This window comes from Cloeon dipterum, chromosome 3 (assembly GCF_949628265.1).
Source record: "Cloeon dipterum chromosome 3, ieCloDipt1.1, whole genome shotgun sequence".
In the NCBI taxonomy this organism is placed as follows: domain Eukaryota; kingdom Metazoa; phylum Arthropoda; class Insecta; order Ephemeroptera; family Baetidae; genus Cloeon; species Cloeon dipterum.
The window spans coordinates 31,699,049-31,715,365 of NC_088788.1; the positions used below are offsets into that span (position 1 = coordinate 31,699,049).

At 42.5% G+C, this 16,317-nt stretch overlaps 1 protein-coding gene and 2 non-coding genes across 7 annotated transcripts in view; 1 reads left to right on the forward strand and 2 right to left on the reverse strand.

Annotated features, from left to right (window-relative positions):
* The window catches only part of Ets65A (DNA-binding protein D-ETS-3), a 49,941-nt gene that overhangs the window by 11,541 nt on the left and 22,083 nt on the right, over positions 1-16,317 (reverse strand). For 3 of the 5 annotated variants that reach the window (XM_065483314.1, XM_065483315.1, XM_065483313.1), the window contains one exon: positions 7,059-7,109. In XM_065483314.1, the coding sequence (XP_065339386.1) occupies positions 7,059-7,109 (51 nt within the window). Of the gene's footprint in view, positions 1-7,058; positions 7,110-8,167; positions 8,459-16,317 lie in introns of those variants that run through there. The other 2 variants (XM_065483317.1, XM_065483316.1) reach the window with 1 other exon arrangement.
* On the forward strand, positions 1,659-1,729 carry TRNAG-GCC (transfer RNA glycine (anticodon GCC)). The gene has a single exon. It is a non-coding gene; the product is annotated as a tRNA-Gly (tRNA).
* Positions 2,086-2,156, reverse strand: TRNAG-GCC (transfer RNA glycine (anticodon GCC)). Its single transcript has one exon. It is a non-coding gene; the product is annotated as a tRNA-Gly (tRNA).

A 16,317-nucleotide genomic window follows, 5' to 3' on the forward strand; every position in this document is an offset into this window, starting at 1 on the left:
GCACAAAAAATACTCGCAATGAGAAGCAGAACTAATTTTGTTAAGAGAGAATTGTGTCGAAAGGGTAGGAGAGGCGGAGTTTCACAAAATTTCCTCATTTTTTATATTTTGTGCTTACTATAACAATGAGTGCTGTCGTTGTCACCCAATTGTGTCCAATAGCCGATAATTCAAATTAATCTGATGTGTTAATTTTATTTTGCAGGTCAATAATTTCTGATGAGGTCTGTGAGACCTAAAACAGTTGTTGTCCAGTACGAGAAAGTGTGGGAATTCTTTTCACCTTTCGCTACTGGCTCTTCTTAAAAGGAGTGGAGCAATTACAAAAAGTACGGGTCTTTCTTCTTTGAAATATTTAAAATTCAAATTAAATCTATTTTTAAATTTGTTTTGGCTTTGAATTCTTTAAAAATCATAATAATTTATTTATTGAAAAAAGGTTCTTTTGTTATTATAGAGTCCCCCCTTCAATTTAATTCACATTGAGACAGATAAAGCTAACTACAAATTGTTCCTTCTCAGTTCGGAAAAAATTGGAATATAGTCTATATGAAGGCGTTTCGTAGTTTCTCCCTTATTAAAGTTACAAAAGAAATCGCGGAAAGATCGCGATCAGAGCCGGATAAAATAATGCGTTTACACTTCAAGTGCCACAAATCAGGGAATTAAAAAACAATCGAGCCAACATCAGAGCAGCGGGGCCTATTAATTAATTACGCCGGCGACAAAGGGACAGCGGAGTGAGCATCCCTGGTCCATTCATCCCTCTCGCAGCGTGAAAATAAGTCACTCGATATGCCCCGAGGAGGAGAGTCGCAGTCTGCTGCCACGGCTGCTGCTGCTGCTGCTGCTGCTGCTGGGGAATGCAATGCATGGACGTGTCCCCTAATTGTTGTTCCATCATCAGCACGTCTTCTGCCCCTCGCTCGGCCGGGGGTTGGGGTTGGTGGGGGTGACTTGATGATTGCGCTTTGTCGTGATTCACCCCCGGCGGGCAGGCAGGCAGCGAGGCGGCAGTCCATTAGATCGGCCGCACCAGATTAGCCCTGTGATCATCATCAAGTGCCGTACAAAAGAGGCCTAATAATCGCGCAAATAATGCAAGCGCGCACGCCGTGCTCTGCAAGTCAATTACGCCGCTGCATACATTACTAAACTCGCGCTGCCGCTGCAGACCGATTCGAGACTGCGGATCGCCCCTTTTTTGACGCGCTGTCCCGTGCTAAAGGCTGCTTTTTGCTTTTCGCGCTCCACTGGACCAGCGTGTTTGCACACTGTCGAGATTTCCACACTATAGGACGGACCCCCGCTGCGATGCGACGTGCAGTTGCAGTAGCTCCCATTTTTTACTAGTCTTTATAGCAGTATAAATTTTTGTGGCGTTTTTAAAGCATCAATTTTCACAAATGCTAATATTGAGAGAATTGCATGGAAAATGAGCGGATGAAGTCGAATATTTTGGTGATAATTCAGTGGGAAATATTAAAAAATGAATCAATGTTGCAGTTGTAGTGAAACGTTTGAGACAGAAAGAAATATGTAGATGAATAACCATAACTATCCATATACGAGCTCAATAATGAGCTTTTCCTTTTAGTCAATTTTAACATATTATTAATTTGTGAATCAGTATTTCAGGGACTGTGACATTATAATAAGCATCGGTGGTTCAGTGGTAGAATGCTCGCCTGCCACGCGGGCGGCCCGGGTTCGATTCCCGGCCGATGCATCTTTTGCTATAATTTTTGGCAATCGCTAATCATTTTGACTTAGAAGCTCTACCTAAGTGGAATAAAAATTATTTTTTAGCTTTCATTTATAGAAATGGAAAAAATGTCGAATTATAAACAACAATTTTAATTCCAGATTTATAACTCTTGGCTAAAAACTGACTGAAAATGTTTGTCTCAATCAAGAAAAATCACTATTTTTTAATTTTAGTTTTATGAATTAAAATAACGTGTGTGGATTTAAGTTAATATAGAAAAAGTATTAAAAATTCCAAATAATACTTAATATCAATTCTTTTGAAATTTCACTCTGATGCGCCAAGACACGTATATTTGAAGTAAAAATAGCAAAAGATGCATTGGCCGGGAATCGAACCCGGGCCGCCCGCGTGGCAGGCGAGCATTCTACCACTGAACCACCAATGCTTGATTTTTGGAGTAATCTCAATCAAAATTACTCCCACGATCGACTTACAAGCAGAATCACGCTCTACTAATTTGATGAGTAAGCCTCCGCCTCTATCGTTGTACCTGTTCACGTTGCCAGAGGCGCATCATTCTCACTAAACCGCATATTTTAAGCTAGCATCTATTCTACCAATTTTTAATACGCCAGTTTTGATTTCCGAAAAAAAATATTCATATACAGATTATTTGTTCGAATGAATGCATAAAAAACGGTATTAGGGTGAAAGAGCGGGCGAAGATCAAAAGGAGGGAAGATATGTCCTATATTTATAAAAACCTCTGTGCGGAACGAATAAAAAAAGGAATCATTCAATTTTGTATTTGGAATCAAATTGAAAGATTATTAACCCAACAATAGTATTATTTAGGAAATTACATATCGCCCTATTACTTTAATTTTAGCAAATATTAGACGCCAAAAAGAGGTTTTTTTACTAATGATTCTTAATATATTTTTATTTTAACCACTGATTGCGCGTTGCTTTTTTATTTTGCTCTGGTCAGAGGGATCGATATTTTAAATCCTGCTTGATTTTCATTGAATTAGTGTTTAAAAATTATCAGATTTGTGTGATTCGTTTGCCACTTCAACTCTGGTAATCGATCAATCGCATATTAATTTGGAAATTTTATTCAACCATTTTTCCGTTGGAGTTTGGAATTTGCTACAATTCTTCCATCTAATTATTAAGGATATTTCCAACCATGAGATTCAACTTTGCAGTTTTTGTTTCGCAAAATAAGAACTCTTGGGGAAACATAATTGTTTGCTGGCTTTCTCGAAAAAAATTAAAAAGAAGGAGCATGATTAACAAATCAAGCCTCACTCTCAGTCAACTGAAATCATTCTTTTCATTTCCCTCCTCTTTGACAGTTCTTCAATTTAAACATTACATAATTAAGCTCTTTTGATATCGCAGCCACCGATGCCAATTGCAAGTTTGCGGGTCGGATTTAAAACCAGCAACACGGCGAATCCAATTTGAGCCTCGAATGCGGCGGCGTCGGGAGCCCCGGGCGGGGCGTCAGGCCGACGTGCAAATTGTTTTTGAAGCGCAGGCAGCGATGCATAAGTCGACGTGATTGCGGCGGATTGCCCGTTTGATCTGCGGCGCGCACCCCCGAAGCTTTGCAGCGAGTGGATGGCTGGGTGAAAGAGTGTGTTTTGATTCAAGACACACGAGGGTGGCTTTGAGGCGAGCTCGAGCGTGACACCGAGAACACGCGATATGCCTATAATATCCGCCGCCCCTGCCCCCGCGTTGCCTCCGCCGCCGCCGCCACCGCCGGCAGCGGCTGCATTCTAATGGCGTGGGCGTACCTTCGCGCCGCCGATACCCAATTTCGCGTGAAAAGGGCGCAATTTCCCTGCGTGCGGCTTGCTTTTGTCAAATCAGGGAAGGATGCGCGGCGCCGGGGATGAGCCTCGTTTGCGCGGTGAGAGCTGCTCGCGCTCACACGCTCTCGTCGGCTCCTTTCCGCGTGCTTGCCAGTGTGAAAGCAAAGCAGGAATTCCGTTCCCGCTGTTTGAATTTTACGGGCACCTTATTTTGTGGTGCTCAAATTCGGCTTTCTCGTTGCAATGCCTTGCAGTTTTCAGCTTTATCAGTCAAATAAGAGTGTCATATTGGTTAAAAAATTGATTCATTGAAAATAAGTTCAAACTATTTTAAATTTCAAATTGTACATGAAAACGAATTTATGGAATAAAGACTATATTATTAACAAATAACCATCTGTAAAATGTTTTTCGATTTGGAAATTGCAGTTTAAATAGAAGCAAGTGCCGTTCATCATCGAAGCATCCGATTTTTTATCTGTTGCTAAAAATTAGGGAATATACCGCTAATTGCTCATTTAATAAGGGGATTAGTCTCTGCTATCTGGCTTCCACGGTGAAATAGTCAATTTCTCACAAATGAGGCCCATTATTTATTTTTGAAGAGAAAATTATGCGATTGCAAGTCTTATTCCAATGAAATTAACGAATTTTATGGTGTTAGATGGTTTTGACAGATATAAATGGCTTATGACGGTTTCAAGTATGGTTCAAATTGCAAAAATTTCATGATTCATGATCGTCCCGCAATGATTGAAAGCTCAGAAAAATTCGATCGTCTAAAATTAACAGCTTGACTTATAAATTCTCTTTCAAAACGAAAAGTTATTGACGGATGACAAAATTTAACACATTAAATTAATTTTTGTTATGCGCATCCGCTTTTTATCGATTTCTGCTTGTTAATGATAATATTTTGGGAAAGTCTAGAGAGCTGAATTCATAAAGCTGAGACGCTGAGAGTGTTTTATTTTATAAAATTCCGGATCTCATTTGGGCTTTACCAAATTCAGAAGACCAAAAAAGAAAATTTTAATATAACATTGAATCCTACAAATGAACTTGAGTTAATTTTAGTTGTTATCTTCGTACAATTATCCCTTAGATTATTATGAAAAATACTTTTAAAAAAATGGTTACAAAACAGATATGCCCCTCACCTGGGGGTGAGAAATAATAATATGTATTCTTCGTTGTAAAATGTCTGAGTCAATTACGGGGTGATCGGAGTGACTTTTAAAGAGTCAATCACAATATGACAATGTACAGTAAAGAAGTGAAATAATATCGCTGCTGCACAGCACCCATTCACAAAAATTCGAGTAAAATCGAGCCTTCCGTGACCGAGCAGTAGGAATCAATTTGTCGCCATTTGAATTTCTAATGAGGCTTGCTCACCTCGTCTGGTAATGCCATTAAAAGTGATTGAGCCGCATTAGGCAGCCGGCGCGGACGAGCGAGCGGCCGGACGGACGGACGGGAGGAAAAATCAATCCGTGCGCGCGCGGGTGGAGTGAGTGTACGCCACCCGCTCGGCACGACGGTCGTGCCGCTTGCCTAACGCACGGTCGGAGAAGCAGGAAATAATTTGGTTTGCGCTCTTTATCAGGAAAAGGCAGCAGGTGCAGCCGATGTGCGAAATCACCGCCGATTTAATCGCACGGCGTGCTGTCGGAAAACCTCTCTCACACCTTTTCGCGTTTGTCGCTCTCGTCGAATTTCCTGTGTCATCAGCCATTGCGGCTTTCGAGTGCAATTTGCGCTTTTAATCTCGATGCTACGCGCACGATGGCAACCGCCGCTGAGGACGACGACTGACTGACTCGCTGACTAGCTCCCCTGATATCCGAGTTCCTTTGCACGAGATAAATTGCTCCACATTCACAAGCTAAAAATTTCACTAGGTGACATTTTTGGCACCATGCCAACACCACTGCTCCTATATTTGAAAATCTTTTAACGGGTCTTACTTAGTCTGAACCTTTTCACTATGATATATAGAGGATTGTAGGATCTTAAAATGGATTGATGCAGGGCAAATATTATTTGAATTGTTGGATGCAATAAGCAGTTGATCGATAAACAACTGATCACAAAAATAAAAAATAACCTTTGTAAAATTTTTTCTATTTTCTCAAAAAATTTTTGTGCTTGACCACATTTTCTTGGCAGATTTAGATTTCTTTTGTCAAGATCTGTCCAACGGTGTATGAAACCTTTTAGGGAAACTGTATGTTTTGAAATAAAATCAGATTTCAAGTAGGGAGACAGTCCTTGCCATTTGAAAAGCATGCTAACTTTGAAGCCACACCTTTCTCAAAAATGTACAGTGCTGCTTAGGCAAGATTTGGCTGCAATTGAATTCTAAAAGGGATGATCTCATGCACTAGAAACAAGGATTTTCCAGACTTTTGCAGTACCAAAATCGTCTTTAAAAAATTTGTCGGTATAGTAGAAACCGTTGGCTTGCATTGGTGCGCGCTGCATTATATAAGAATCTGAGCGATGTTTGGGGGTCGAGTACGGGCTGATATGCATCTTCATTTGATTTTATTGTGTTGCGATTTGCAATGACAAGTCCATTTGGATTAGGAAGTAGGAGTGCAGAAGCAGTCCGAATCCGAATCGCTACTTGCTGGTTTGCACCTTTCAGCGTGCGTGAATTAATTTCACGGGACGAATGTCTATAGCGTTTCAATAAAAAGCGAGGGCAGTATCACGACGAGGTGGTCCTTTTCTGGACTGGGCGCTCATGTTATTCGTTTGTTATCGGGACGAGGAGTTTTCGCGAGTTGTTCTTTATCAGGGGTTCGCACATCGCCCATCTCGAAAAAGGCGAACCGATCAGAAAAAAATGCGATTTGATATATATACTTTCAAAACATTTATCAAACAATACATATTTAAAATTCTCACTGATGAAACACTCGACCAAAGGCAACATATTTACCGACGAATATAAATAGCGTTGCTCTAATTCAGAGACGTCAGGTGGCCCAATTGCCGGTGCGAGCAGGTCAAGTTAAATGGAAAGCGCAGCGAAGATGTGCGCGCCAGATACATTGGAAGTGGCGAAGGGGGCGGACGGGGAGGTTTGCAGGCAATCGGAACCAGCGGCGGCGCCGGGGCTGTCGCTGTCGCCCGCCGGTAAATGCGATTTCGCCGCTTCCCCTCGCTCTTTCCTTTTGCTCGCATCCTGCGCCCATCCTTTGCTTATTTAGCGGCGGTAATTCGGTGGTAATTGCTTACGCAACTTTATTATTTGGCAAACATTAAATTGCTAGCAAGGAGAGAGCACCCCGAACCAAATCGCGCGACGCGGGCAGATTCAATTTGGATGCTGACAGATGCTCGATCTATCGCGCTCAAAGAACCATCAGTTATATAGGATGGCCGAGAGCAACAGATCTTTTTGTCTCAAAAACCGTGCGCTAGCTGAATTCGATTGGGACGGCCGCTCGGGGGAGCAAGGTATAAATCGATTCTGGGCTGCGAGATTTCTCTCGGAATTTTTATCTCACCTTGTGACTGGGAAGAAGTGTGTGAGCTCCAGGTTCCTTTGTATGTCGTATCTAGAACACAAATCGAATGAAATTTTAATTCAGAATAACGAACAATAATGAATCAGAATGGAGTGCATAGAAAAATCATCATTAAATCTGTTTGTTTGCGCTTCTAATTCGACTAATTAGCACCCCCTGTGGGAATTAACACTACAAAACGTCACTGTCCTGCTTAAGCGGGTGCTTAATGCGTTGGCGAGTGACAATGCAGATCAGAGCGCGGCCCGGCGCTGCCGGATTGCGCCGCTGGCACATTAGCCGGGGGCAATATTGTTTAAAATGAATATCCACGATATTATCTCATTGATTAATGTTTCCAGGAGTTTCCGTCGCCTGCTCGCTCACACCCCACTAGAATAATGGAAAAATCAGCTGGCCCGTTAAGTTGCGAGTTGCATGCCAGAGATGCTATCTCGACCTTCGCCCCCAAGTGTGTATTATGTGTATGGCTGCCGTTCTGGCCCCGCCGACTCACGGGCAGGCTATTTGCATTTTAATTCACGACCACCGCTGCTTTTATTGAGGGCTATTTGTGTAGCACTTCTCTGTAAATATACCTAAGAATTTGTCGAATATTAATTTGTGATACAGTCCCGAAGAGAAGCCTGCTGCGCGTTTTTGTCACAGACGAGAAATAACAAAACACGTGCACAGGCAGCATTTTCATTTCGTTCCCATTTCCGCTCCTTTCCGCTTGCAAGATTAATTTAGAAACATGGGGATATTTTATAATCTGCTCAGTATGAAACTCGCTCGTGAGATCGGAATCTTACAAATGTGTAGAGCGATACGAGCACATTGTTTTTCAAAACAATCACAATGTAGAAAGAAACTGTTAAATTAAATATGGACTGGTGTATAATTGGATTGGAGTATTTTCCTACACTGTATTAATTTGAAAAGTGATCTTTAGTTTATAAAACTAGAGCAAATATAACTTAAAATCAGATCAGTCTTTCAACAGATAATTTGAAGTATTTAAAACGAATCATGAAATGAAGCGAATAAAGGTACTCAGCTCGATTCAGTTAGGAAAAGAAAATGCAGCGAAATTTAAAAAAACATACCAGCGAAGAGCATGGAAAAATTGGTGAATGTCCCGGCACTGCGGCTCAAATAGTCCGCCGATGTTTTGATGTCCAACATGTTGATGGTCATCACAGCCGGCGAGCACACAGCACGAGCGATCGAGGGCACAATGAGGGTCGGCGTGCCGGACGGACCAGCGGACAGATATGATTGCGCGCACCACTTTTGTCTTTCGGCAGCGGCGGGGCGATTACTCTCTCGGCGTTAAATTGCTTCCTTCTGTTTGCACGTCCGCGTCCGGTTCTTCATTTGTTGTAACTGCGAGAGTGGTCGTCATCTTGGCCCCTGCGTGCTCTCAACCCGCCGAGCACAAAGGCGGGGCCGCTCCGGGGGTGCACACCCCTCGGAGCCAATAAGAAGACACCCTCCCTTACCACCGCGCCCTCGCGCCACCCCATGCTGCCGACAAGAAACCGCTGCAGCCCCGGCGCACCACGGCCGCTCGACACGAGGGGTGCACCCACCCCCTTGCCACCCCCGACGCCTGCTCGCACGAGAAGGGTGCGTCCGGCTCAGGGTAGCTCGCAGGTGGCGATCCGGTTGGTGGCATGGTTTGGCGGCCGCGGTGGTTTGCCGACGGCCTACGGTCGGGTCGCGGTCAAGGGGTGAACTACCCCCTTTCTCGAGCCGCCCTGGCGTAACCTCAGATCAGAGTGCACGCGGTGGTGGATTTTCTATTGTTGCCTCGAAACCGTAAAGTGGAATGCCACGTTATTGCATTATGTGAAGGCAGCGCGGAGAAAGAGTTTTGTTTTTTGCGCGCCACTCGGCTCTCTCTCTCTCTCTCTCTCTCTCTCTCTCGTTGCCTGGATCTGGTGCTGCCTGCACCGCTTTTGTGTTGTTTTTCATTCGCGTAAGTGGAAAATGTACACAACGGCGAAAAGAGATTGTAATACACACAGAGCCAGAAACAGCGAGCCTTTTTAAGTGGTGCTTCACACAGGGTTCAAACTCGAGCACGTTGATGGAAAAAAGAAAGCTCGCGCTTGCCTTTTTCAGCCCCGCTGCGCGCTTTAATAAAAAGGGGCTGTGCTTGAAATACATTAAAAATGTGTAATAGCAATAGCTTTGTTGAGAACTCAACAGTTATATTTCCAGGCAGCCCTTTCTTATTGCGCAGCATGAAACTTTGAAGAGCCGTGTTTTACATAATTTTTGCAACGATTTTTATACGATATATTCCATTTGATTCTGACCATTACATTCACAATCCTTTGTGTGCAGTTACGAGTGCTTTTATTCAGATCAATATTTTTTATTTATTTCCACAAGGGTTAAGGAAAAATGCATGCGTGTGTGATAAAATATGATTTGAATATTTGTTTAACTTTTATTACCAATTTTTTATTTTCAAAATTAAACTATTTAAAATAAATACGATCAGTTAATATAAATCTAATTTTAAAAATACCTTAATTTTTATTTAATATGTGAAATATATAGCATTTTTAATGTTACATGATACAATGTCTAATACTACACACAAACAATGTTCAAAAATATTTTATTTTTTAAATTAAAATCCTTTTTTATTCTTGTATTTTACGGATTCCAAACTAAAAATGAAATCGTCTGCAGATGTGATTGAAAGGCAAAAGCCGCGCATTAAAGAGAGTAAAGAGTGGAATCGTGTCGTGCTCGGCGCACGGAATGATTGATCTCTTGTGATTAAGCGAGGCGTAGCAGTGGCAGCAGATATACGTAATGCTACAAGTACTAGGTGTATTTCGCTTGTAAGTCATTTCCTGTATTATCATGCACAGACGGAGAGAGCAGTGCGCGCAGGCCAGCATAAAAGGTGTTTTTATTTATGCGCGTGGCGTGCGACCGAGCGGCGAAAAGCACGCGGCGCGCTCTCTTTTTATATTATGCGCTTTTTCCGTGCCGCACGGATGGAAAAGTCAGTCACGTGCCCCCTTTGTTGTGACCCGACAGATCACACACTCCGAGTGCGATATATCCTGGCGAACCAGTGACGCGGAATCGTTTTCAGCTATTTTTATTGTGCGACAGATAATTTTCGACTCGACGCATATGCTTTTTCGCTTCTTCTTCATTTCGGCGCTATTGTGTGTGAATAATGACATGATAAGCAGCAGCCAGCGGGGGGACCCGGTGGGAGGGGGATTCTCTCTATCCTTGATTCTCTCTCTCTCTCTCTCTCTCTCTCTCTCTCACTCGCGCGCGCGATGAATGCCTAGCCATTAATAATAATGCACTCTGGCCGCGCACATCGACGCCCGTAATGACGCAGTTGACAATTATTATTGCTCTTTCTCTCTACCACTCGAGCCGCCGACTCACTTCCCACACTTATCATGTTTCAACGAGGTGATCGTGTTGACTTTATGACGCCTATAAATATTTGCGGCCGATTCGCTCCGGCAATTCTCGCAGGAATTATATCTGCTGTCCCCCGTGTGCCCGTTCGCCCGAGCAGTAGCTTTTTAATTGAATCGTGTTTATGCACCCTGCCTCCGAAACGCACACAACAAACGAATTGGCTTCTAATTTCGAGTCACTGACAATGAGGACCGTGGAGACTTTCAACATACGTTATGTAACAGTTAAATTAAAACGAGCTATTTAATATCCTCTTGTGTTAACTTCTTTCACATTAATACTTTCTAAATCAATCTTCCTGAGATCATCTTGGCTAGTTTCTTATTTTCATTCAATTTCCCAACGGAAACAAGGACTCAAAATAATATTTGAATGTTTGATTTAATTTTAAATCCTTCTCTGTACGAGTACAAATTTTTTTATCAATAAAGAATTTATAACAGGCAAAACTGTATTTGCTCTTTTATCCAAATTCATAAGCAAAGATTCCACATATTCTGATGATTTAAAAAAATGGTCAGGATCTCGCTGCACCATTTTGCGAGACAAAGTGAATTCCTTTTTCGAAAAGTGCGGCTGCGAAAAAGGAATTGATCGCTATTGGAGCTCTCGCCGCTATCGGCCGCTGATCTGTCAGCAGACAAAAACAATAGACGATACCGGCGGCAACAACATCAGGAAGCAGGAAACACGAAACGATGCTGTGAAATATGGAAAAGGTCGGGCACCCTCTCGCACTTATCGACCTCTCTGGCGGGCTGATGGCAGGCGGGTTGCCTGCCAGCCTCGCCCGCGAATGGCGAACGCGCGTCATCGCAACAAGCGCGAATCTGCGGACGAATTATTGATGGAAAAATAACTGCCAGCGAACCGCCGTGCGATGCCAGGGCACTAATGAAAATGGCCCGCTGCTGAAAGGGATCCCTATCTTTTTTGCCAGCGGTGAATCACTTTATTTTTTATTTCAACTGTAGCTTTATGCCAAATACAGAACAACAATTTTCACTCACTCTTGTAAAGAAGGGATTACGATACATTCTGAGAGAAGAATAAAAAGATCAAAAATTGAAATGAATGAGTTCAATAAAAACTGTGAAAATCGCGGGATTTGAAAATTTTCAGCTTCAGGATTTGTTTGAGCCTCGCAATAGACTTAATTGTTTAAGAACTGTCAAGAAAGTTCAAAGCTTTCCAATTGTTCTATTTATGTAACTTTAATGTTTTCCTCGCGGTGAAAAATTCCTACTCTATTGTTAAAGCATAAATATCAAATTTCCTTTTTACTTTTTAACAGTCGCTTTTTTGCACTCAAAAGGAAATTTTTATTTGTGAGAGCAATTGCAGAGCTGCGAAACGGTCACTTAAAGAGTTAATAAATAGAAGTGGAGCTCTCCATCCCTCGTCACCGCTTTCTTTGCAGCGCGAGGCAGCGGAGTTATTTCAAACCGGGGCAACGGTGCTTTGGAACTTCCCCTGGCGGCAGGGGGCGGCGGATACCACTCGTCTCCGGACCGCTTCCTCTATTTCAACTCGACCCTCTCGCCCACCGCCCTTACGAAGTGCCGGCGTCGTCGCCGCCGCCGCTGCCGCCGCTCAACAGAGGCACACAAAAAGAGTCGGCAGCCACGAAGAGCGAGCATCTTTTCACTTTACTTCTCGCCACCGACGAAAGAAAAAAAAGGAGTCGCGCAAAAATGGTAGAACCGGAGAGGTTGCATGATTCTTCCTTTCTGGGAGAAGAAGAGCGTCTTTTCGGCCCCGGGAAGGGAAAATTTCCTGAATCTATGCAGACGCAGGTCATTGAAAGGATGATTTGTTCTTCGCTTCCCGTTCGATCAAGCGGACCAAGAGCAGCCTTTGCAAACAAGACTGTCGCTTTTTGCTTGTTCTCTCAAGAAGTTTCTTACTGCTGCAAATTCGATTTGGTGCTTTGCCAATACTTCCTTGCTGGGCATATGCAATTTTTCAAAGCAAGACAGTAAATTTGCATGTTACATACAGAAAATACAAATTTACCAGCACACTGCTCGTTTTAGTTCTTGTAAAGATTTTCAACAAAGGTAAGAATGATAAAAACTTGTGTCATGCAAATTAATATTATTTGAAATTAAATTGCAAAATTGTGAAAAATCAAAGTGATACTACATTTTTAATCAAATATGCAACAATCGAAATAATAGTCATAATAATAAAAATAACGAGGAACGAATTCCCCACATCAAATTTTAAATGCCTTATTTTATTTACGGAAATCTAGAGGCGTGAAGGATCGCCGCGGAAAAATCTGGAAAATTGATGGGAGTTTATACATATTAATGACAGGTGTGGTGCAAAATCCACCTTAAATTGCATGGTCCCGAGAATCCTTATCGCGCTTCATATAGTTCATGGAAATATTTCATGAGGCTAAAGAGTTTATCGAAAAAATTAAGCAAAATATGGTCATGCATGACCAATATTATGACTTGGATGAATTTTGGTCTGTTATATTCTGTGTGCTAGCCTTAGAAGCAAACTTGGCGTATTTTTAGAGTCATAGCCTTGTAATTAACATGGCTTTAACAAAATAAAAACTTTTTTGACCCTGATTTAGTAAAAAATTTCAATTCATTCTGTTCGTTGCTGTTAATGACTCAGTCTCGGCTTAATCCATGGAATGGTAATTTTTATTTTTTACTGGTTGTAAGAACTATTTTAATTTACTACACAAATTTTAAATTGAAAGCTAGAAACATAAACAAGTTTTTGCCCTTTAAATATCCTACTTCCCCTGCTCTTAAAAAGGTTTCATGAAATGACAGATCATTTGTAATTATGGAAGTGCTCAAATGAATGGAAAATGTTCACAGAAGAATTTATTCACGTTCGCAGCTATTTTTGGTTCACTCCGTACACAAATTATCCAATGCTGTGTGCCGGGAAATGAAGCGGCGCGACCCGAGCTTGCCGCCCACGCGCAAGTTAAGTGTGCGAAATTTGCGGTGGCGGAGGCGTTGCGCCACCATACATACGCGATGCGAGTGCGCGCCGCGCTTTGTGATTGCCTCCATTATGATGCGGCGGACGACAAAATTGCATCAATCAGCCTTCCTATTCATTACCAGCTTCTCGAGCTAAGTGCGACGGCGGTGGCTCTTCACTCGCCTGAGACCGGCATACACGCGTTTTGCCCTCCTTGCGCTTTTACACGCACTACACGGTGCAAGGCGGGCGGGGAGCCAGGCGCAGATTATATATTTCAATATCTCGTTCTCTTCGGCATAGGAGGGAAGAGCGAGGGTGAAAAGAAGCAACCAATTTATCGCCAAGAAAAAAATTCAGAGGATGCAAGTAAAAAATTGACGATTCTAAAATTCTTGATGCCTTGACGATCGAGTTGCCTGTTTCTTGAGGAGTGTCAAGGGGCCCGGGTGAGCAACACGCACGACTCAAGTGACAAACAAAAAGCCTGCCCGCTCGCTTCAAGGGGCAAGGCCGCAGGGAACTCTTTAATTTGCTCTTTCACACAAGGGTGTGTTCGGTGTTTGTTCCTAGAACAAGTTGTTTGCTCAGAATCAAGTTGGCCGTGACTCATGAGAAGGCTTTCTTTTAATAAAAACATCTGAACCAAATCTTAAAAACCTAAAATCTCTTGTAAATATTTATTTTTTTATTGTTAGGGTCTGACCAAGGCATATTCCTGTCTTAAAGTGTGTGCGGAACTGCTAAAATATATTTTTAGGCAACTTTTAACCAAAGAATAAACCAAATTTAACATTTCAAAATTTAATATTTGGTTAAAATAATATAGTTTTTTCTCCCACTTGAAGTTTCATTTCGATTCCAGGTCAGGAAAGGATTTTTTTACTTTTCTGCTGCCAGCGTTGCTTTTGCGTGGCCACAGATGCAGCTTTGCAACATGGAACATTGCGGTGCTCTGCGGGGCGAGAACGAGAGCAAAATGTAGCCAACACACGGGTCCGCCTGACTGGCAGTGTAGCCTGCACTTATACCGGAAGTGCTCCCATGGCAACCGAGATCGATTCGTGGAAGCGGAACCGAGAAATTTACAATCCCTCGTCACCGCTTACACTAGTAGAACACGCCGGGTGTCGGGCGCGCGCGATCCTGCATATAACAACCTGCATTTTCATACTAGGCTGCGCCGCACAACACACGTCTGAACATATGCAATCGCCGCCTCTCGCAAGCAGCCGTCGCTCGCGTGTTTGCTTGTTTCGCGAAAACTTCCCCCAAAAAGATCGAATTCGGTCAGATGGGGCTACTTATTTTGGAGGTGTGTCCTGTCCATGTGAAATCAGGAATGCAGTGACTTTCAACTCTGAATAGCAATCGTCTACATATTTGATCAATTTAAAATTAAATTAAAGTCTTTATTTATTTTTCAGCGTGGTTTTGAGAAGATAAATTAAAAACATACTCGAATAAAAAATTATTTTAGCTCATCATGAAGTAGGATGTTGGTTAGAATATGCCGAAACGATAGAAGAGCAATCAGGAAAACATTTTAGAAAAATGTCCAGAATTTCCTTTCATTACTTAAAAGGACCTTAAACAAAAATACTAACAATTCCTAATTTCTGAAAAATTATCAATGATATTTTTGTAATTAAATCTTTTTGTTATAAATTTATAGCCGCAAGAAATTTTATGTTGGTCTTTACGACCTTGAGTGAAACTCGTAATTAATTATTATTTAAAATAGGCTTAGTTTAGCTGGAAGTAAAATTTAAAGAGTAAAGCAATCTTGCAGCTGATTTATAAGCAGAAACTATAACCTATATTAAGGGCTGTGGCCGGGAGTGGAAAATGACTGCAGTGAATTAAAAATGTTCTAAAACTTTCCACATAATTATTTACCGTTTTTGAGGTTTTGGAAACAGAGCAATTTTGAGGCATTCATTTTGCAACTGCTCCCTGATAAAGCAGATTATTTCACCATAATTTCACAAACTAGTTTTAGTCTAATCCGAGCTCTGCCGTTCTCCCAACGCGTTAATTAAAATAGATGACCAAAAACAAAAGCTTCATTTCGAGGAACAAAGACGCTGAAAGCGTTTTATTTAATAAACGGCGCGAAATGCCCTGGAGTGTGAGAGCGACAAATCTGGAAGGGCAGCGGCGCGGAATGCTCGCTCTTTCGCTTGCAAGCTGCAAAAGCATCAGCTGCGGGTGCTGAAATGAAAAAAGGGTGTCAGCTGACGACGCGGCGCGTATAGAGCACTAACTTTTTTATATTCCCATTTTAATTTAAAATTAATATCACCGCGCGCCAAAGAAGTTGGAAGGCGCACAGGCAGCAGCGGGAGAGACGGCGCAGAAGGAAAGTTTTCGCGAGAGAGAGAGAGAGAGAGAGAGAGAGAGAGAGAGAGAGAGAGAGAGAGAGAGAGAGAGAGAGAGAGAGAGAGAGAGAGAGAGAGAGAGAGAGAGAGAGAGAGAGAGAGAGAGAGAGCGTGGTGCAGACGGGTGGAGGAGCAGCGAACGGAAATGAGATAGCACAAAATTTCTTCTCCTCGCAGCTCCGCCGACAAAGAGAGTGCCAAAGATAAGCGGAAGGAACGGCCGAGATTTGCGAGAGGAAAAAGGAGAATCAAGTTCTTAAATATTCCTTCCCTGCTGCCGGCGCGTGCGACAAGGAAGGGGCGATTAAAAAAACTAATTACTGAGAACGGCTGGCTGCGGCGGCGGCGACGGAGGCGAGGGCGGAGGCGGAGCAGGAGGCGCCTCATTATCGCCTGAGCGGCCGCCTGTTTGCCAGCGATTTGGAATTTCGCTCTCTCTCAAA